General features: G+C 43.5%; 1 protein-coding gene across 1 annotated transcript; it reads right to left on the bottom strand.

Annotated features, from left to right (window-relative positions):
* Positions 1-8,650: 8,650 nt before the first annotated feature.
* On the bottom strand, positions 8,651-21,778 carry LOC135463774 (putative ankyrin repeat protein RF_0381). Its single transcript, XM_064741209.1, has 5 exons — positions 21,652-21,778; positions 21,041-21,240; positions 20,148-20,270; positions 17,279-18,088; positions 8,651-12,803 (listed from the first exon to the last, which is right to left on the bottom strand). The coding sequence occupies exons 2-5, from the start codon at positions 21,087-21,089 to the stop codon at positions 11,887-11,889; spliced, it is 1,899 nt and encodes a 632-aa protein (XP_064597279.1). The 5' UTR covers positions 21,090-21,240; positions 21,652-21,778; the 3' UTR covers positions 8,651-11,886.
* Positions 21,779-22,086: the final 308 nt, after the last annotated feature.

Raw genomic sequence — 22,086 nt, 5'->3', positions numbered from 1 at the left:
ACTTTCAAAAACAGGTTAAAAGAAATTGTCAATTTCATGATGCATATAGTAACAGTATATAATAGTACATATTTCATGATTAATCATTTTGCCCGTGTAAATCATAGTTATGTCGAACACAGAATTCAACTCCCTGGTTAACATTGGAAAATGCAACAATTTATTTTAAATGAGCCATGGCGTTCAAAATATGCATGAACGTTGCAATATGGGTGTTCCATTCCGGGACGAATCTGTTCCTTAACCTCGAGGAAATAATAAAAGGACACCTTTCTTTTCTTACGTGTATCAGGTTCCTGTCATATAATTTCGCAGACAATCTCAACCAATATCATTATTATGCGTACATACGTCGAATAAAGAAAAAATCCAATATTTATTATTTCTAACATGTATGAATGACGACACTTTATCAGGCATGAACAAGTTTGGCGTTGTTTTGCCGGATCTGTGTCTGACCCTGATCACTACATGCTGATTTCAGACTGAACAAGAACACCACTCGTAGAAGATGATTTCCATAAACTGCCAGCAGGGGGAGATTAATACCTCACTGCGCATGCGTGTGTCTACACGTTGTATCCGGCCTTCCCTCCGACGCGTGGGGAAGACTTAATCTGCTGTTTGACAATTGATGACGCTAAAGTGAAAAGGAAATCAGTTAAGAGGAAATATTAGGTTCCTTCATGTCACAACAATATGACGTGTTTTTTTCCCCCCAAATATACAAGGACAAGTAAAAGTTAATAAAACATGTAAAACACTTTTACGACACGAGTGTCTTAGAAAAGACCACAGAACTCCTTGACAATTCAGAAAGTTCTCATCCGTCAATATCGTTTTCAAAACTGGACAAAAATCTATTTAGCAAGACTTTCATTCCTTGTTTCACAGACACCATAAAGCACTGACGTATTCAAGGTCACGTACAGAAAAGTAGCGGTTGTTTACCACAGTATAGAATTTGAATTTACAGGTCGTACAAGTGATGATAATACTGGTTGTGGGAAAATATAATATTAATAATTCACTCACATAAAATCGTTATGATATCAGTTTTTATAGCAAAATGGAAACATATCAGCATTTGGAGATATAGTTAATGACTGTTTCACCTTTGGGACCCGCTATATTTGAAACCGAAAGTTTCAAAAGCCTTAGCCTTACTTTTGATATATAGTAAAATTTTGTCTATAAAATATATGTATAGAGATACTCACACGTGTTATCACTGATATATGTATAGAGATACTCACACGTGATATCACTGATATATGCATAGAGATACTCACATGTGATACCACTGATATATGTATAGAGATATTCACACGTGATGGAGATACTTTCACGTGATATTACTGATACATGTCTAGAGATATTCACACGTGCTTCATTAAGCATGACAATGTTTGTTGTTTCCTAAACTTTCGTTGCGTTATATACATCAATGATATATATATATATATAAATATGAGATATTTATTTATTTTATTGATTGGTGTTTTACGCCTCACTCAAGAATATTTCACTTATACAACGGCGACCAGCATTATGTTGCGAGGAAACAGTCAGGGAGTCAGGGAGAAACCCTCCACCATCTGCAGGTTGCTGCCAGACCTTCACAGGTGAGGCTAGAGAGTAAGCCAGCATGAGCTCGACTTGGACTCTGAGCGATCACATTGGTGAGCGGCTGCTGGATCATGCCATGCTGGCACATTGATACAGAGCACAGGCAAGTATTCCACGAAAAAAGCACTAAAATTGTGGACAACAACCGTACTGGTGAGAGGCTCATAGCGCTGCGCTGGTGTGCTACCACGCCACGCCCCCCCCCCCCACCCCCCTCCAGGCCACAGAGACCCACCTCACTGATATCACTTATACATATATACAGATACCCCAACGTGATACCACTGATATATTTAAATACAGATACCCACACGTGATATCACTGATATATGTGTAGATTTACTCACATGTGATATCACTGATATATGTGTAGATTTACTCACATGTGATATCACTGATATATGTGCAGATTTACTCACATGTGATATCACTGACATATGTATAGATGTACTCACACGTGATTTCCGTCTGAACAGCCTTGGACTTTAACTGCCATCGGTTTGCCTTTTTCTTGGTACTCTGAGTTAGAACGCTAACAGGACAAAATTAAATATCAAAATGGGATACGATGAAAACATGTCACATATTTGTTCATTTATTTATTTGATTGGTGATTTCCGCCGTAACCACTTCGGGAGCGGTTGATCCAGGGTCAATCCTGGGTCGAGTCACACCTAAGACCTTAAAAGAGGCAGTTGTAACTTCCTAGCTTGGTGTTCAGCAAGAAGGGGATAGCGCAATGACTGGTTTACCCGTATCAGTATAATGGCTGGGGCGGGGCGCCTTACTTTCCTTCGGCAAGGCGTCTCAGTGAAGCATCATTAGATAAAAGCGCAGTGGAAATCCGCCATGCACATTGCATCCACTCTAAGGATTCCTTCGTCGTCATATGATTGAAAAATTGTTAAATACGACGTTAAACCCCACTCACTCACTCACTCATTTCGCCGTACTCAAGAATATTTCACTTATACGACGGTGGCCAGCATTATGGTGGAAGGAAACCTGGCATAGCCTGGGGGGAAACCACCACTATTCGCAGGTGGCTGACAGACCTTCCCAAATACAGCCGGAGATGAAGCCAGTATGATCTGCACTTGAAGACACAGCGACCACATTGGTGAACGGCTCCTGGGCCATTACGCTGCGCTAGGGCGCTAACCAACTGAGCCACGGAAGACCCTTGATTTAACAAGTGGATTATGCCGTCAACATACACCGAAAGAGATTACAGCGCTGTGGCTAATTCTGAACCAGGTGCAAAAACATACACTAAAATGGTGTTAAAAATACTGAATAAAGAGCAATGATATATGTCACAACAGTGTAAAAAATACTGAATCCAGAGCAATGATATATGTCAAAACAATGTAAAAAATACTGCATCCAGAGCAATGATATATGTCAAAAGAATGTAAAAAATAGTGCATCCAGAGCAATGAAATATGTCAAAACAATGTAAAAAATACTGCATCCAGTGAGAGAAATAGAATTAAAATTATGGTAAAAATACTGAAACAGATTCAAATACTTGCAAACATCTATACATTGGGCAAAGGGATAGCTTAAAAGACTGTAGAAAATGTTCACGGTAATGTGCAGTACGGGAAAAAATAAACTCACTGACAGGCGAACAAAATGGGTACGGCGTTGAAACGCTTGTATTTTCTATATACGCACATTTTTAGTAAATGTGCGTCTCCAAACTCCAAACTTGTGATTCTTTCACTGGGAAACATAGCATTGTTCTACAGAAAACGCCAAACAATTCTATACGTGAAGGTACAGGCAGTGCTATAGTACTATATACAAATGTCCCCTCAAGTTCACGGTGACGGTACGCCTTCAGTGTCTGAGTCATGAACGTATAGGCAATGCCCTGTACTGTATACGGATGTAAGTTCACGGTGACGGTAAGCCTACAGTGTCATAACGTATTGCCAGTGCTTTGTACTGTATACAGATGTAAGCTCACGGTGACGGTAGGCCTACAGTGTCTGAGTCATGGACGTATTGCCAGTGCTTTGTACTGTATACAAGTGAAAGTTTACGGTTTACGTATTGCCAGTGCTTTGTACTGTATACAAATGTAATCTCACGGTGACGGTAGGTCTGCAGTGTCTGAGTCATAAACGTATTGCCAGTGCTTTGTACTGTATACAATTGTAAGTTTACGGTGACGGTAGGCCTGCAGTATCTGAGTCATGAACGTATTGCCAGTGCTTTGTACTGTATACAAATGTAAGTTTACGGTGACGGTAGGTCTGCAGTATCTGAGTCATAAACGCATTGCCAGTGCTTTGTACTGTATACAATTGTAAGTTTACGGTGACTGTAGGCCTAAAGTGTGCGAGTCATAAACGTATTGCCAGTGCTTTGTGCTGTATACAAATGTAACTTCACGGTGACGGTAGGCCTAAAGTGTGCGAGTCATAAACGTATTGCCAGTGCTTTGTACTGTATACAATTGTAAATTTACGGTTTACGTATTGCCAGTGCTTTGTACTGTATACAAATGTAATCTCACGGTGACGGTAGGTCTACAGTGTCTGAGTCATGGACGTATTGCCAGTGCTTTGTACTGTATACAAATGTAATCTCACGGTGACGGTAGACCTGCAGTATCTGAGTCATGAACGTATTGCCAGTACTTTGTATTGTATACAAATGTAAGTTTACGGTGAGAGTAGGCCTAAAGTGTCTGAGTCATGGACGTATTGCCAGTGCTTTGTACTGTATACAAATGTAAGTTTACGGCTTACGTATTGCCAGTGCTTTGTACTGTATACAAATGTAAACTCACGGTGACGATAGGCCTACAGTGCCTGAGTCATGAACATATTGCCAGTGCTTTATACTGTATACAAATGTAAGCTCACGATGACTGTAGGCCTACAGTGTCTGAGTCATGAAGATATAGGCAATGCCTTGTGATGTACGTAAATGTAAGCTCACGGTGACAGTAGGCCTACAGTGTCTGAGTCATGAACGTATAGGCAATGTCTTGAGCTGTACGCAAATGTAAGCTCTCGGTGACGGTAGGCCTACAGTGTCTGAGTCATGAAGATATAGGCAATGCCTTGTGATGTACGTAAATGTAAGTTCACGGTGACAGTAGGCCTACAGTGTCTGAGTCATGAACGTATAGTCAGTGTCATGTGCTGTACACAAATGTAAGTTGACGATGACGGTAGGCCTTCAGTGCCTCAGTCATGAAGATATAGGCAATGCCCTGTACTGTATGATTCAATACGTTTGAAGCGTTACGGTATAACGTGCTCCTCCTCTCTGACCATTGCTATAGGCTTATATGAAGGAATAGAAAATGGTTAGTATACAAGTGTACATATGTTTCCAAATAAAGGTACGCTAAAACTACAGTAAAAAGGGTCCCTTACCTCTGATCATTGGTGTACTCGGGCTTTCTGTGGAACCAGTACCGGAAGTACCAGGAACTCTTCATGCAGCTGTAGATGATACAGGGTAGGAGGATGAGGAGGATTAGCACTATTACAGTGAGGACGAGCAGGGCAAGTACCGTGTTCCTCTCGTGTACACCCGCACCACTTGCTTCTGTCGTAGCTATTGTTGTTGTTGCAGAATTTGTGTTGTTCATCGTCTAAGAGTTGAACAGCTCGCGTGGTTTAATATATACCCCTGTGGTGAGCTTTGCCAAAAAAGTGGGAAAGCGTTTGTAGATCAGACCGTCTTCTGACCACGAATTCTGATTAGCAGAAAAACTGATCTAAAGTAGCTTTGGGTTTACGTTTCGAAGGTTAACATGTGATTTGAGTTTTTCGTGGTTTGAGGTGTCACTGTGATCGTGTAGTACAGAGATCAGTTGATGTGTCACAGTGTAGTATGGGATCAGCTGAGGTGTTACCGTGACCCTGTAGTACGGGGATCAGTTGAGTTTGTTACTGTGATTCTGTAGTACGGATATAAGTTGAGGTGTCACTGTGATCGTGTAGAACGAAAACCAGTTAAGGTGTTACTGTGATTCTGTAGTACGGATATAAGTTGAGGTGTCACTGTGATCCTGAAGAACGGAGATCAGTTGAGGTGTCACTGTGATTCTGTTATACGGAGAACAGTTGAGGTGCTACTGTGATCCTGTAGAACGGAGATCAGTTGAGGTGTCACTGTGATTCTGTTGTACGGAGAACAGTTGAGGTGCTACTGTGATCTTGTAGAACGGAGATCAGTTGAGGTGTCACTGTGATTCTGTTGTACGGAGAACAGTTGAGGTGCTACTGTGATCCTGTAGACCGGAGATCAGTTGAGGTGTCACTGTGATCCTGTAGAACGGAGATCAGTTGAGGTGTCACTGTGATCCTGTAGAACGGATATAAGTTGAGGTGTCACTGTGATCGTGTAGAACGAAAACCAGTTAAGGTGTTACTGTGATTCTGTAGTACGGATATAAGTTGAGGTGTCACTGTGATCCTGAAGAACGGAGATCAGTTGAGGTGTCACTGTGATTCTGTTATACGGAGAACAGTTGAGGTGCTACTGTGATCCTGTAGAACGGAGATCAGTTGAGGTGTCACTGTGATTCTGTTGTACGGAGAACAGTTGAGGTGCTACTGTGATCCTGTAGAACGGAGATCAGTTGAGGTGTCACTGTGATTCTGTTGTACGGAGAACAGTTGAGGTGCTACTGTGATCCTGTAGACCGGAGATCAGTTGAGGTGTCACTGTGATCCTGTAGAACGGAGATCAGTTGAGGTGTCACTGTGATCCTGTAGAACGGAGATCAGTTGAGGTGTCACTGTGATTGTGTAATACAGGGATCGGTTGAGGTCTTCCTGTGATCTTGTAGTACGGTAACCAGTGGAGGTGTTACTGTGATCCTGTAGTAGGAAGATCACTTGTTACTGTGATTCTGTTGTACGGAGATCAGTTGAGGTATCACTGTGATCCTGTAGTACGGTAACCAGTTGAGGTGTTACTGTGATCCTGTAGTACGGTAACCAGTTGAGTTGTTACTATGATCCTGTAGTACGGGATCAGTTGAGGTGTCACTGTGATCTTTCAAACAGAGATCTGTCAGCATGGAAAGCAGCCATCTGAAGATGTTACTGTAATCGTACAGTGTTCATAGCAGCTGTCTGGAAATGCTGCTGTAATCTTACAGTATGGGCAACACCTGTCTGGAGATGTTACTTTGACCTTACTCTACGGAGAGCAGTCGTCTGGGTTTGTAACTGTGATCTTACAGTTTGGAAAGTAGCCGTACGGAAATGATACTGTAATCCTTTTAAACGAAATAGCCCTCTTCCCGTTGCACGTAAACACAGCGTCCAGTTGTGTTCTGGGTTGAACTAGATTTTTCTCAACACAAACATTTTGGTCCAATGACCAAAGAAAAAAGTACACGCTCTGAAAGGAACAACCTATGCATACGTTTTGGACATCAACACTGCCATCGTGCTGATAAGGAAACTCAGATAAACTCTTCAATACCGTGTATAATGGGCAATATCCAAAAATATTCTGAGCTAATGATTTGTCAAATCTCCAAGATACAACACTATGATTGTCAAGTCTTTTGTCATCAGCAAATCTATGGCGGAAGTAGTCTTGCTTAATTCCTTGACACTTAAAGCTTGACAATGTACTATTTCTACAAAGGCGAATGAATATGCCTAAATGAATAAAATTAACGAACTGTGATCGGCCTTCACTTCAACTCTTATTGGCGTCATGCGTGTGGGAAATGGATGGCCTAGAGATACAGGTAAAGCAAAAATAAAATGACTTTGAGCAGTGATGTGAACTTTGCTCCGCTTTGCGCCCAACAAACCATGAACCCGTGCTCAATGCCGGACACAATTCACACTGTGTTTGTAATAACCTAGGTTATGTCTTTCTTCGGGACCTTGAATATGGAAGCCGATATCGTCCACTCGCAACCTTGATATCTCGACCATATCAAAATCCTATGCACCGCTCCGGTGACCTAACAGTTAGAGCGTCCACGTCGATGTCGGGAGACCCTCGATCTCATTTGGATCGAGTCGTACTAAAGACTGTAAAAATGGTACTTGTTGCTGCCTCGCTCTGCAATGAGAGGTTAGAGTGAGAAAACACGACTCACTGAACCGGCGTCAGTCGAATGTGACACATCATCATGACACAAAATCTTGCGTGAACGTAAGAAAACATAATACGCGCAAAAACTCGTGAGTATCGTTCTCGTTTGCCGTTTGTGCGTGTTCTCTCGAGTACATGGGATACATTCTTGTGTTCATACGACAAAAACTCATGTGAACGGCACGTGATATTTTCAGACTTTTTTTAACATTCGCGCGTCTATGTAATAAATCGTGCGTGCATGCGTTCGGGTGTACTTGTGTCCGTTTTAGGCCATACCCACGTTAAAAAAAAAAAATTCGCACGCTCATGACATTTTGATATGGTCGAGATATCGAGATGGAGAGTGGGCGGTGTGGGCTTCCATACTTGTACCCTGTTTGCTCGCAGACAATCTTATTGTAGTCCTTTGACAGCAGTGGAGCTGTCCGCTAATAGACACAACAATAGTTTGAAAAAAAGCAACACAACAGAGCTGTTTTCACGGTCTGAGAACTGTCGTTTTACTCTGTAGGACTTGTATACAGCTCCAAACAACAGCGCCTGGGATTGGCTTTTCGGACCTTACCCATGATCTCTTGTTTAAAAGTATCCCACAGGGCACTGTGAGGTAGCACAAAGGAGATGTCACAGTTCAAAGTAAGCAAAATCGCGCACATCGAGAAAATCGAGGGAATCGCCATATTATCTATCAGTTATATCCAATCAGGCGCAAGTTATTTCTATAACCCGAGGTCGCATCTGTTTCCTCTTACGCCACCCGAATCTTGTCTGACCTTTTGACCATGTGTTACACGTGTCTGAACATCGCGTTTTCGAAGGCTCTAACGCACCCCATGGTCTCGTGTTCCCGGATGCTCTAATATGGCGTACCCCATGGTCTCGTGTTCTCGGATGCGCTAACATGGCCCACCCCATGGTCTCGTGTTCTCGTATGCGCTAACATGGCCCACCCCATGGTCTCGTGTTCTCGGATGCGCTAACATGGCCAACCCCATGGCCTCGTGTTCCAGGATGCTCTAACATGGCCCACCCCATGGTCTCGTGTTCTCGGATGCTCTAACATGGCGTACCCCATGGTATCGTGTTCTCGGATGCGCTAACATGGCCCACCCCATGGTCTCGTAAGAAATCCTGATTAAAAGTTCATTTACATAGTTACCAAGCACGTCAGAAAAATGCCTGTGGCCGTTTCGGTCTGTTTCCACCACAATTCTGAAATTATATTATTTCTTGTCTTTCCCTTTTGTTAATGTCATTTGCCAATGAACATGGTCGGGATTTATTCCACACTACTCAGTCCAAACAACGATCAATTCCGAACTTCCATATCTTCAAACGTTTATTACACGCTAAAACACAATGTTATGTGCACGACTGCCGTCAGTTTCTAAATATAGCTTGCCACTGTTTACATATGCTAAGTTCAGGGAGTGCTGTCTGCCTCTACCTTAGAATATTCCAGAATGCGCTCAGTTCGGCGCCTGTTTGTTTACATCAAGTGTTCAGGAATTTTCTTATTCTAGACAATTCCACCAGACTATATAAGACCTATGAAAGCAGGTCAAACGGAGAGAACGGAGAACGGAGAATTATTGAGAGTTTTGGATGCTTTCGCTTTGTATTATTTTAGTAGGCCTTTTGTGCTGAATTTTGGTGTCTTTATAGCCTCTGGCTTTGTTATATCCTATCTCCACCGAGCACTTGTTCAGTCTGAACTTGTATGTTTAATTTGTGCTCTTGTATACACAGTGCTTATTAGTACACGGACCCTGTCTGTGGAATTTTGTGTATATTTCGTCATACACTCAGTTATACTGTGGATTTTCCCTCTTGTGAATTTGCCTCTGAGCATTTATGCCTGTGTGGTATATATATTGTGGAATATATGCGTCCGTTTGGACTTTACACCGTAAGTACTTTAGTATTTGTATAGATACTGCTATCCTGTCTTGTTAAACTTAAGTACTTTAGTATTTGTATAAGTCTTATTATCTGTTCTTATTAAGCTAATAAATTGTTGTAAAATAAAATCTGCTGGTTTTGGTTACTTTTCTGTGCGGCTAAACTGTCGTGTATTTCGAACAAGCCATCTCTTTATAATACAGACAGTTTGGGTCGTAACAACAAACAAATTCACACAAATGACACACGATGTTAAAAAAACAAGATCACAAGATTTAAAAAAAATATCAATATATCAATCAACTGGATAAAAATTCTCGATCTATTAAAATGCAAACATGTATAAAAAGTATATACACTCAATGTCATTGATAATAACCCGTGAAACTGTACCAGGGAGGCCCCAGTTTGACTAAGATGTAGTAGCTTCTGTTAAACTGCTTCTTGTAAATGATATGAAGCTTTGACAAAAGCTGGGTTGTATACAGAGTAATGACGAATGCAAAAGCATCTGAATTTAAAAAAACGTCGGTACGTACAGTTTTGTCTGGCTAAAAAAAGTCAGATCGACCATTGACGACCTGTTATTAGACTGGTGCATTTGTTTTCTAAATCAAATAACTAAATAATTATTACACACGTTATTAATGCAACACAAAAATATGAAACTTAATAATTACATGAAATTGTAATGCTTGAGGATCTGGCTAACCCAAGCCGTTGCATAGGTGCAGGGAAGAGTCGTCTCAATGCCATTCATACTTAATATATACATAACACGGTACAAGGCTTCAATGCCTGGATATAAGCCCTAACTTTGCATAACTGGGCATAAAACACGGAAAATAGTCTGAACCAAACGACGTTCGTTTGAAAGCTGACACATTAGGCTTTACATTGTTGTATGAAGCGGCAAACAATCCTGTTTTCACTTAGCTACACGATGCCGGAAACCCGTAAGTTCGTAGGCTTTTTGTTTAGTCGGACAAAACCGGTAACAGGGAAAAGACCGTCAAGAGGTAGTTTTTGCTTGATTTCTCAGCAATGAAAGCCACTGGAGCCACCATACTTCTACCATCGACCAAGTTAAATGTTCTTTGAATACAAAAAAACTTTTGGTCGCTGATTTGCTTGCGACCAAGCAGAGCGAAGCTTTTTTCCTGACGGGTAATGGTGACGACTGAAAGTTGAACTGACAGCTGTAACTTTGGGAATAAAAAACAGAGAAAGCCAGATAACTTTCGTAGAGCGTAACTAATCAAGGCATTTATCTGTGCTGTATCAAAGGAACATTTGAATTGGTCGTTGATAGAAATATCGTGCCTCCAGCGACTTTCGTCGCTGAGAAATAAAAAACAGAACAAAAAAACGGCTTTTTCCTTGTTTCCTGAATATCACATAACATAAAATACATAAATTCATACACTCTGTAAAAACTCACCATAATTGTCAGCAGGTAATAAATTGACTAGATATGAAGTTAAAAAAAAAACACCCTTTAAAACATACAAATCACCTACAAAAAGGCAAATATAAAGACTTTAAAACATCAACATCATGCATACATAAGCTTAGCTAATTTTAGTTGTTAAAATACAAACTTGACAACTGTTTTAAAGGTGTAACGATTTCTGTAGCATATACTCTTTAGAAATGACTGAACATCTCGGGATGTCGTACATAAGGCACAGTTTTCTCAGCAATATACAGATGATCATTACGTTGGCAGGTGTACATTAACATCAATAATGACCCAGTTTCCTTCACACCAGTCAGTATTATCGCATACTTTAATCCTATGGCCTCGTTTCGTCACCCCCATTTCCGTCACCGGGACAGGAGAGTACATTCCAAACACATCACTGTCTGAGCTCGAGCTTGAAACACGCGGTCATTTTTATGCAGGCATTCTCGCTGCCTTTGGGAACCATTCCGGGACTGATTTCTCAGATGAAGCATTCATAACAGCAGCACTTTACAATATCTTTCCTTCCAACCTTAGTCGATAAAGGTCAATCAAGTCTACGTAGCATGGGTCATGTTTAACAAACCAATCCTGGTCGGGTTAACTGTAACTACCATGGCAACATAAGAATTTAACATGTCTAATATCTTCAAAATATAAATTTTACCGCTGACATTGTCACGTAATACGAAAGGGGTAGTTAGAACTATCAACAAAATACAGTAAAACGCCTGGTTTACATTATTCAGCCCGTTGGCACAGCTGTCCCTGAGGCACACGCCATGGAAATCTCAGAAAAAAGTCAGGAATCGCTGGAGAGATTTAGGCAGGGTTAGTATCTCCGGTAATCGGTTAGGGTTTCGCTCAGACAGTTTGAGAATAAAGTTTTTACAGAGCTGGGTCAGATCGGCAGGCTGGGAAATCAGATCAGTTAGGTATTCTCTGAGCGTCTCATCCGTGTTCCCAGTGGAAGCGAAGTCCGTGAAGATCCAGCGCTCCTCGTGCACGTTGAGGCCAGCGTTGATGAGAAGTTGCACGAGTTCTGAGTTTGCCCTTTCCACTGCCACCCAGAGCAGTGACTGAGGGCGGTCGTAAACATTAAATACCATATATTTTCTGGACCCTTGTCCGCGCTGAACGCCTCGACTCTTCACTGAAAGATCGACCTTACGCTGAAGGAGAATCTTGCTGATGGCGACGCGTTCCTTGTAGATGGCATACCACAGAGGTGACGCTCCGGTGACGTTTTTGGCGTCTGGGTCACAGCCACTGTCCAGGAGTGTTAACACGCCTTCTACACAACCGTTTATCGCTTCGTAATGTAAAGCCGTGTTGCCCATCACGTCTTCAGCATCCACATCGCAGCCCGGGTGGGCCACCAGAAGCCTCAGAACGTCCAGACTGTTGCTGGCTGCTGCATGCGTCAGAGGTGTGGCCTGATGACTGGACGTTCTCAGCTCCAGGTCACAGTCAGGATTGCGAAGAAGTATCCTGGCTGTTTTCTCATACCCAAAGCCCGCAGCCCGGTGTAAGGCCGAGTATCCCAGACCGTCCACCAGGTTCACATCGGCCTTGGCCGCCACCAGCATTTCCACGATCCGGAAAGAGTTCCGGCAGGACGAATAGATGATCGGAGCTCCGGTTTTACCTGATTTTGCATCCGGATCGGCGCCGAATTTTAAGAGCAGCTCAACTATGGAAGGATCATCTGAAAGCCAAACGCAAAATCCTTAAATCACACCTGAAGACGTTAATATTCAGCTACGTACATTTGAATACAGGTACTTCTGCACACATGGCTGTAGGACAAACGATTAATATTTTAGTAAATTAAACTTCAATAATCACGCAACACTCAGTATAGTGGGATGACATTACCTAACATGGTGGAGGAGTAGAGACTCGGAGGCGAGCGCTTGGTGGGATGACATTATCGAACATGGCTGCTGATTACAGCCGGGCGTGTTTGATAGGATGACATCACCTAGCATGGCGGTCGAGTAGAGCGGGGCGTGATTGATAGGATGACATTACCTAGCATTGCGGCAGAGTATAGCGGTGCGTGTTTGATCGTATGACATTACCTAGCATGACGGCCGAGTATAACGGTGCGTGTTTGATCGGAAATTACTTATCATGGGGGCCGAATATAGCGGTGCATGTTTGATGGGATGACATTATCGAACATGGCTGCTGATTACAGCCGGGCGTGTTTGATAGGATGACATCACCTAGCATGGCGGTCGAGTATAGCGGTGCGTGATTGATAGGATGAAATTACCTAGCATGGCGGCCGAGTATAGCGGTGCGTGTTTGATCAGATGATATTACTTAGCATGGCGGCCGAGTATAGTGGTGCGTTTTTGATTGGATGATATTACCCAGCATGGCGGCCGAATATAGAGGTGCGTGTTTGATAGGATGGGTGCGTGTTTGGTGGGATGACATTACCCAGCATGGCGGCTGAGTATAGTGGTGCGTGTTTGATGGGATGGCATTACCTAACATGGCTGCTGATTATACTTGTGCGTGTTTGGTGGGATGACATTACCTAGCATGGCGGCCGAGTATAGTGGTGCGTGTTTGATTGGATGATATTACTTAACATGACGGCCGAGAATAGCGGTGCGTGTTTGATTGGATGATATTACTTAGCATGACGGCCGAGTATAGCGGTGCGTGTTTGATCAGATGATATTACTTAACATGACGGCCGAGAATAGCGGTGCGTGTTTGATTGGATGATATTACTTAGCATGGCGGCCGAGTATAGTGGTGCGTGTTTGATTGGATGATATTACTTAACATGACGGCCGAGAATAGCGGTGGGTGTTTGATTGGATGATATTACTTAGCATGACGGCGGAGTATAGCGGTGCGTGTTTGATCAGATGATATTACTTAGCATGGCGGCCGAGTATAGCGGTGCGTGTTTGATTGGATGATATTACTTAACATGACGGCCGAGAATAGCGGTGCGTGTTTGATGGGATGATATTACTTAGCATGGCGGCCGAGTATAGCGGCGTGTGTTTGATGGGATGATATTACTTAACATGGCGGCCGAGAATAGCGGTGCGTGTTTGATTGGATATTACTTAGCATGGCGGCCGAGAATAGCGGTGCGTGTTTGATTGGATGATATTACTTAACATGACGGCCGAGAATAGCGGTGCGTGTTTGATGGGATGATATTACTTAGCATGGCGGCCGAGTATAGCGGCGTGTGTTTGATGGGATGATATTACCTAACATGATGGCCGAGAATAGCCGTGCGTGTTTGATTGGATGATATTACTTAGCATGGCGGCCGAGAATAGCGGTGCGTGTTTGATGGGATGATATTACTTAGCATGGCGGCCGAGTATAGCGGCGTGTGTTTGATGGGATGATATTACTTAGCATGGCGGCCGAGAATAGCGGTGCGTGTTTGATTGGATGATATTACTTAGCATGGCGGCCGAGAATAGCGGCGTGTGTTTGATGGGATGATATTACTTAACATGGCGGCCGAGAATAGCGGTGCGTGTTTGATTGGATATTACTTAGCATGGCGGCCGAGTATAGCGGCGTGTGTTTGATGGGATGATATTACCTAACATGACGGCCGAGAATAGCGGTGGGTGTTTGACTGGATGATATTACTTAGCATGACGGCCGAGTATAGCGGTGCGTGTTTGATCAGATGATATTACTTAGCATGGCGGCCGAGTATAGCGGTGCGTGTTTGATTGGATGATATTACTTAACATGACGGCCGAGAATAGCGGTGCGTGTTTGATTGGATGATATTACTTAGCATGGCGGCCGAGTATAGCGGCGTGTGTTTGATGGGATGATATTACTTAACATGGCGGCCGAGAATAGCGGTGCGTGTTTGATTGGATGATATTACTTAGCATGGCGGCCGAGAATAGCGGTGCGTGTTTGATTGGATGATATTACTTAGCATGGCGGCCGAGTATAGTGGTGCGTGTTTGATTGGATGATATTACTTAGCATGGCGGCCGAGTATAGCGGTGCGTGTTTGATTGGATATTACTTAGCATGGCAGCCGAGTATAGCGGCGTGTGTTTGATGGGATGATATTACCTAACATGACGGCCGAGAATAGCGGTGCGTGTTTGATTGGATGATATTACTTAGCATGGCGGCCGAGAATAGCGGTGCGTGTTTGATTGGATGACATTACCCAGCATGGCGGCCGAGTATAGTGGTGCGTGTTTGATGGGATGATATTACTTAGCATGGCGGCCGAGTATAGCGGTGCGTGTTTGATTGGATATTACTTAGCATGGCAGCCGAGTATAGCGGCGTGTGTTTGATGGGATGATATTACCTAACATGACGGCCGAGAATAGCGGTGCGTGTTTGATGGGATGATATTACTTAACATGGCGGCCGAGAATAGCGGTGCGTGTTTGATTGGATATTACTTAGCATGGCAGCCGAGTATAGCGGCGTGTGTTTGATGGGATGATATTACCTAACATGACGGCCGAGAATAGCGGTGCGTGTTTGATTGGATGATATTACTTAGCATGGCGGCCGAGAATAGCGGTGCGTGTTTGATTGGATGATATTACTTAGCATGACGGCCGAGTATAGCGGTGCGTGTTTGATCAGATGATATTACTTAACATGACGGCCGAGAATAGCGGTGCGTGTTTGATTGGACGATATTACTTAGCATGGCGGCCAAGTATAGCGGTGCGTGTTTGATTGGATGATATTACTTAACATGACGGCCGAGAATAGCGGTGCGTGTTTGATTGGATGATATTACTTAGCATGGCGGCCGAGTATAGCGGTGCGTGTTTGATTGGATGATATTACTTAGCATGGCGGCCGAGTATAGCGGCGCGTGTTTGATTGGATGATATTACTTAACATGACGGCCGAGAATAGCGGTGCGTGTTTGATTGGATATTACTTAGCATGGTGGCCGAGTATAGTGGTGCGTGTTTGATGGGATGATATTATTTAACATGACGGTCGAGTATAGCGGTGCGTGTTTGATTGGATGACATTACCCAGCATGGCGGCCGAGAATAGTGGTGCGTGTTTGATTGGATGATATTACTTAGCATGGCGGCCGAGTATAGCGGTGCGTGTTTGATTGGATGATATTACCTAACATGGCGGCCGAGTATAGTGGTGCGTGTTTGATGGGATGATATTACTTAGCATGGCGGCCGAGTATAGCGGCGTGTGTTTGATGGGATGATATTACCTAACATGGCAGCCGAGTATAGTGGTGCGTGTTTGATTGGATGATATTACCTAACATGACGGCCGAGTATAGCGGTGCGTGTTTGGTGGGATGGCATTACCTAACATGACGGACGAGTATAGCGGTGCGTGTTTGATTGGATTACATTACCCAGCATGGCGGCCGAGTATAGTGGTGCGTGTCTGGTGGGATGACATTACCCAGCATGGCGGCCAAGTATAGCGGTGCGTGTTTGGTGGGGTGGCATTACCTAACATGGCTGCTGATTATACCTGTGCGTGTTTGGTGGGATGATATTACCTAACATGACGGACGAGTATAGCGGTGTGTGTCTGGTGGGATGATATTACCTAACATGACGGACGAGTATAGTGGTGCGTGTTTGGTGGGATGACATAACCTAACATGGCGGCCAAGTATAGCGGTGCGTGTTTGGTGGGATGACATAACCTAACATGGCGGCCAAGTATAGCGGTGCGTGTTTGGTGGGATGGCATTACCTAACATGGCTGCTGATTATACCTGTGCGTGTTTGGTGGGATGACATTACCCAGCATGGAGGCCGAGTAGAGCGGGGCGTGTTTGATAGGATGACATCACCTAGCATGGCGGCCGAGTATAGCGGTGCATGTTTGATGGGATGGCATTACCTAACATGGCTGCTGATTATACCTGTGCGTGTTTGATGGGATGACATTACCTAACATGACGGCCGAGTATAGCTGGGCGTGTTTGATAGGATGACATCACCTAGCATGGCGGCCGAGTATAGCGGTGCATGTTTGGTGGGATGGCATTACCTAACATGGCGGCCGAGTATAGTGGTGCGTGTTTTATGGGATGACATTAGCTAGCATAACGGCCGAGTAGAACGGCGCGGGTTTGGTGGGATGATATAACCTAACATGGTGGCCGAGTATAGCGGTGCGTGTTCGGTGGGATGGCATTACCTAACATGGCGGCAGAGTATAGTGGTGCATGTTTGATGGGATGCGGCCAGTTCGCATCGGCTCTAGCGGCCAGCAGTGTTTCTACCATCCTCAATCGAGGTGTCTCAGAGTCATCATACTCGCGGGACATGGCGTCAAAGATGACTGGGTCAATCTGTGGGGTTATCTGAGAGTAATTAGGATTTGCTCCTGCTGACAGCAGAGCTGTGACGTAACCTAGGTTACCAGCCGTGACGGCCACTCTGAGGGCAGTCATTCCTCTCGAATCTGCAGCATTGAGGTCAAAAGTTCCAGCCTGAAGCAATGTCTCAACGGTAGGGCAACTGACGACACCATTTTTCAACACGTGAACTAGGAGTGGTTCGATGATTTCTTCTGTACTCTGACCGAAGTTGCTGACGACAGCATTAACCTCACATCCACTATTCAACAAAATCTGCACCAGAGCAAGATTACCCGCCTCAGCCGCAAACACCAGGGGAGGTAACTGGGACTTTCGTGTGCGGCTGTTCTTCATATCCACTTGAGGACATCGTGATAACAGTTGATCAAACATCACAGGTGTGCCACATGCTGCGATCCAATGGACAATACCACAGCCGTCTGTTAACAATGGCTCCCGGACTTTCGGATCGAGGTCATTCCCGCAATTTTCAAGGTCATTCTGACAAATTTCCAAATCATTCTGGTACATTTCACTGCCATTATTGTTGTCAAACTCAAAGTCATCATTTTGGATTTTTTCAAAGTCATTCAATGCTGATCTCAGATATACAGGAGACCCATCTCTTGTGAAAGTGTCATGAGACCCTAAAAAAAGGAAACGTTGGAGATTTGATGAGTGCATCAACCTATCAAAAACCGTTTTAGATATGAAATAAGTGATTCATCTGACGATGGCGCATGTCATTTCAACTGAATTTTTCTATCTCTTACCCATATGCATTAAATTTTGTATTGAAAACTGTATTAAAGCTCAATTATTACCTCTACCAAGTAAGTTTCACTGTCTGTCAGCAATTTCATGAAAAACTGTTGATTTGGATGAAAGTTGATGGTGCTCTATGAGATAGACAGGACTTGTGTGGAAAAGACAAGTCACCGTGCTATGTGTGGTAGACAGTGCTTGGTGTTCTGTGAGATAGAGAGGCATTCCTGCTGTGTGAGACAGACCAGTCATGGTGCTGTGAGGGCTTGACTAGTCTTGGTACTACGTGTGAGACAAGTCTTGTTACTGTGTGAGATAGACAAGTCTTGGTGCTGCCTGTGATGGACAAGTCTTGGTTATTTATTTATTCATTTGATGGTGTTTTACATGGTACTCAAGAATATTTCACTTATACAACAGCGCCAAACATTATGGTCATAGTTAGTCTTGGATCTCTGTGTCTTGGCTCTGTGTGAGATACAAGTCTTGGTGTTCTGTAAGATAGAAGTCCTGTTGTGTGAGATAGACAAGACTTGTTGCTGTGTGAGACTGACAAGTCTTGGTGCTGTGTGAGATACAAGTCTTGGTGCTGTGTGAGAAAGGCAGGACTTGTTGGTGTGTGACAGTATCTTACTGTTGATTTCTTGCAAATGTGTGAGAAAAGGAATATTGTAGATAGGCCATGTTGTAATGTTAGTGTAGAAAATACTTCATAGAGAAGCTCTGAAGTTGTTTCAGACACATATTTTTTGTCTCTGCAGATGTCCTGCCATTAGCTAAACTGCAAATGTATCTTACTACTCTTTAGGAACTCTCTGAGAAGACTTCCCATGAACTGAGACTTCCCAGTGCCTGAGACTTCCCAGTGACTGTGACTTCCCAGTGCCTGAGACTTCCCAGTGACTGTCACTTCCCATGGACTGAGACTTCCCAGTGACTGAGACTTCCCAGTGCCTGAGACTTCCCAGTGACTGTGACTTCCCAGTGCCTGAGACTTCCCAGTGACTGTGACTTCCCAGGGACTGAGACTTCCCAGTGCCTGAGACTTCCCAGTGACTGTGACTTCCCAGGGACTGAGACTTCCCAGAGACTGAGACTTCCCATGGACTGCGACTTCCCATGAACTGAGACTTCCCAGTGCCTGAGACTTCCCAGTGACTGAGACTTCCCATGAACTGAGACTTCCCAGGGACTGAGACTTCCCAGTGACTGTGACTTCCCAGGGACTGAGACTTCCCAGTGCCTGAGACTTCCCAGTGACTGTGACTTCCCAGTGACTGTGACTTCCCAGGGACTGAGACTTCCCAGGCACAGAGATTTCCCATGAAATGAGACTTCCCAGTGCCTGAGACTTCCCAGTGCCTGAGACTTCCCAGTGACTGTGACTTCCCAGTGACTGTGACTTCCCAGGGACTGAGACTTCCCAGGCACAGAGATTTCCCATGAAATGAGACTTCCCAGTGCCTGAGACTTCCCAGTGCCTGAGACTTCCCAGTGACTGTGACTTCCCAGTGACTGTGACTTCCCAGAGACTGAGACTTCCCAGTGCCTGAGACTTCCCAGGGACTGAGACTTCCCAGTGACTGTGACTTCCCAGTGACTGTGACTTCCCAGGGATTGAGTCTTCCCAGGGACTGAGACTTCCCAGTGACTGTGACTTCCCAGGGACTGAGACTTCCCAGAGACTGAGTCTTCCCAGGGACTGAGACTTCCCAGAGACTGAGACTTCCCAGGGATTGAGTCTTCCCAGGGACTGAGACTTCCCAGTGACTGTGACTTCCCAGGGACTGAGACTTCCCAGGGACTGAGACTTCCCAGAGACTGAGACTTCCCAGGGATTGAGTCTTCCCAGGGACTGAGACTGTCAAAGCAGAATTATTTTTATGGCAAATCAAATCAAAAATGAATTCATGTGAATTCCTGTATACCCTCTGTACTCACTCCATGTCATATCCATCTGCAGTAATCTGAAATCTGCTTCCTGAATCAAACAGCAAAAAGTCTCTTCTTCTTTCAGGCATACAGTTTTAATAATCTCTGCCATTTTTCTTCTTTCATCTGAAACTAAGAATATTAATTTATGATGAGGCCTATTCCTATTATAAAATATTTTACTACGACATCATGAAAGCCAGAACTACGATAGATAATGGAGAAAACTGTTCTAAAAACTGAACGAAACTGCTAAACATTCTGAAGAGAGCACAGTTTTGATTTGATGACCTGATACCTTTATCACAAGGCTCAATAATATTCTTGAAAACGCTGTTAGTTTTGTGTAACATAATGTATGGTAACTCATGAGATTATGTGTTTAATGATCATAAGCTACATGGCATGACAAAAGATCAGGTTGTAAACATGGTAACATGAGGTGTGTTACACACATTATTTCTGTTGGTAAATTGATATAATCTAGAACATGAAAACCTCCTAAACATTTAATGTTGGGGTCACTTGAGTAAAAGGCTAGAAATGAAAGGAAAAATTCCACAATTTCAATGCTTTTTTCATTACATACTTGCCTTTGCTCTGTATCAATGTGCCAGCATGTGCAATGACCAAGGAGCATCTCCCCAATGTGATTGCTCAGAGTTCAGGTCGAGCTCATACTGGCTTTCTCTCCAGCCCTACATGGGAAGGTGTGTCAGCAACCTGCAGACGGTCTTGGGTTTCCCCAGGGCTCTGCCCGGTTTCCTCCCACTGTAACGCTCGCCGACGTTGCATACCCGTAAGTGAAATATTCCTAAGTTCATCATAAAACACTAATCTAATCAATAAATAAATCTTTAACAATGTCTTTAATAAAGGGGCGTAACTCATGTAACTCAAACCTGATAAGAAACATCCACCTGTGTTATCCATGGTAGTGACAGTAGACATCCTTCCGACAGGCTACCTCAAGATAATTATTCATTTGTTAAAAAGTGTCCCTCAGAAAGTCTGGCTTAGTCAGTCAAGAAAATGCCAAAATTTCCAAATTTCTCCATACAGCTGGTAGGATCTATATATACCAGTACATCATAATTCACATCTGAAATGACAAAACAGAAATGGACTGGAAATATCAGGCAGCCAAAAAGGATGCCTATGTAAATGAAGTGCATTAACAAATTTAATTAAACTGTCCAATTGCAGATTTAAATCGTTTGCTTTTTTTTTTTTTTTTTTTTTTTCTTTTTTTCGTAAGAAAATCTTACAGAGAACATACGATCAGCGTGGCATACTGTACCAGTAGGCCTTCATATGGAACCTCAACCAATTTGAACTGTCAAAACACAATGAAATATTAAATATTTTATAAACAATGCATGCATATCTCCAACAAAATTTACAAAAATGAGCAATATGTAAACATTCCCCTGTTCACACTGAGTCAACCATTTAACTGAAATGACCATACATTCGACTGACAGACGGACAAGTGGAGATGAAAATAACATACCATCGTCAGATGCTGACGACTGCATCGAAAATCAAGCTTTGTCAGACTTGTTGCACGTACACAAAAATTGTCTCCACTGCACAAGGGCCTTGATGTGACCTTATTCGTGACGTGTGTTATATAGTTGGACGCTCATTAGTAATTGTGCGCAAAATTTATGCCTAGAGACGTATAAGAGAGGGCCGCTCAGCATCAGCAACCGTAAACTTCCGGTTCTCGTTTCTCCGTTAAGACCCTTCCATGTGAAGTCTTAAAAAAAAAAATAGCAGAGTTTGCCAAAGGTAAATGTTTTATTTTACGCAATCCGTCAGTGGATAATGCAATCAAAAATTTTAAACTGTTTTCATTTGTTAGAATCAAAATGCGCGACAAATGGGAGATAACTTTGTCTTTCCGTTTCATCTTCCCTTTTGGTCCCGCACATGGACGGTTTTG

The sequence above is a fragment of the Liolophura sinensis genome, chromosome 3 (genome assembly GCF_032854445.1).
Source record: "Liolophura sinensis isolate JHLJ2023 chromosome 3, CUHK_Ljap_v2, whole genome shotgun sequence".
Taxonomy (NCBI): Eukaryota; Metazoa; Mollusca; class Polyplacophora; order Chitonida; family Chitonidae; genus Liolophura; species Liolophura sinensis.
Note: the sequence above shows the minus strand (reverse complement) of the source record. Positions and strands in the feature narration are given on the sequence as shown.

What these genes read in the sequence shown, in the direction of transcription:
- LOC135463774 (XM_064741209.1), bottom strand. Translation starts at nt 21,089, where the DNA reads ATGTCTACTGTCACTACCATGGATAACACAGGTGGATGTTTCTTATCA. An exon ending in AGGTGGATGTTTCTTATCAG is followed by an intron (nt 20,271 to 21,040) that starts GTTTGAGTTACA and finishes TAATATTCTTAG; the next exon opens with TTTCAGATGAAAGAAGAAAA. An exon ending in GCAGATGGATATGACATGGA is followed by an intron (nt 18,089 to 20,147) that starts GTGAGTACAGAG and finishes TCCTTTTTTTAG; the next exon opens with GGTCTCATGACACTTTCACA.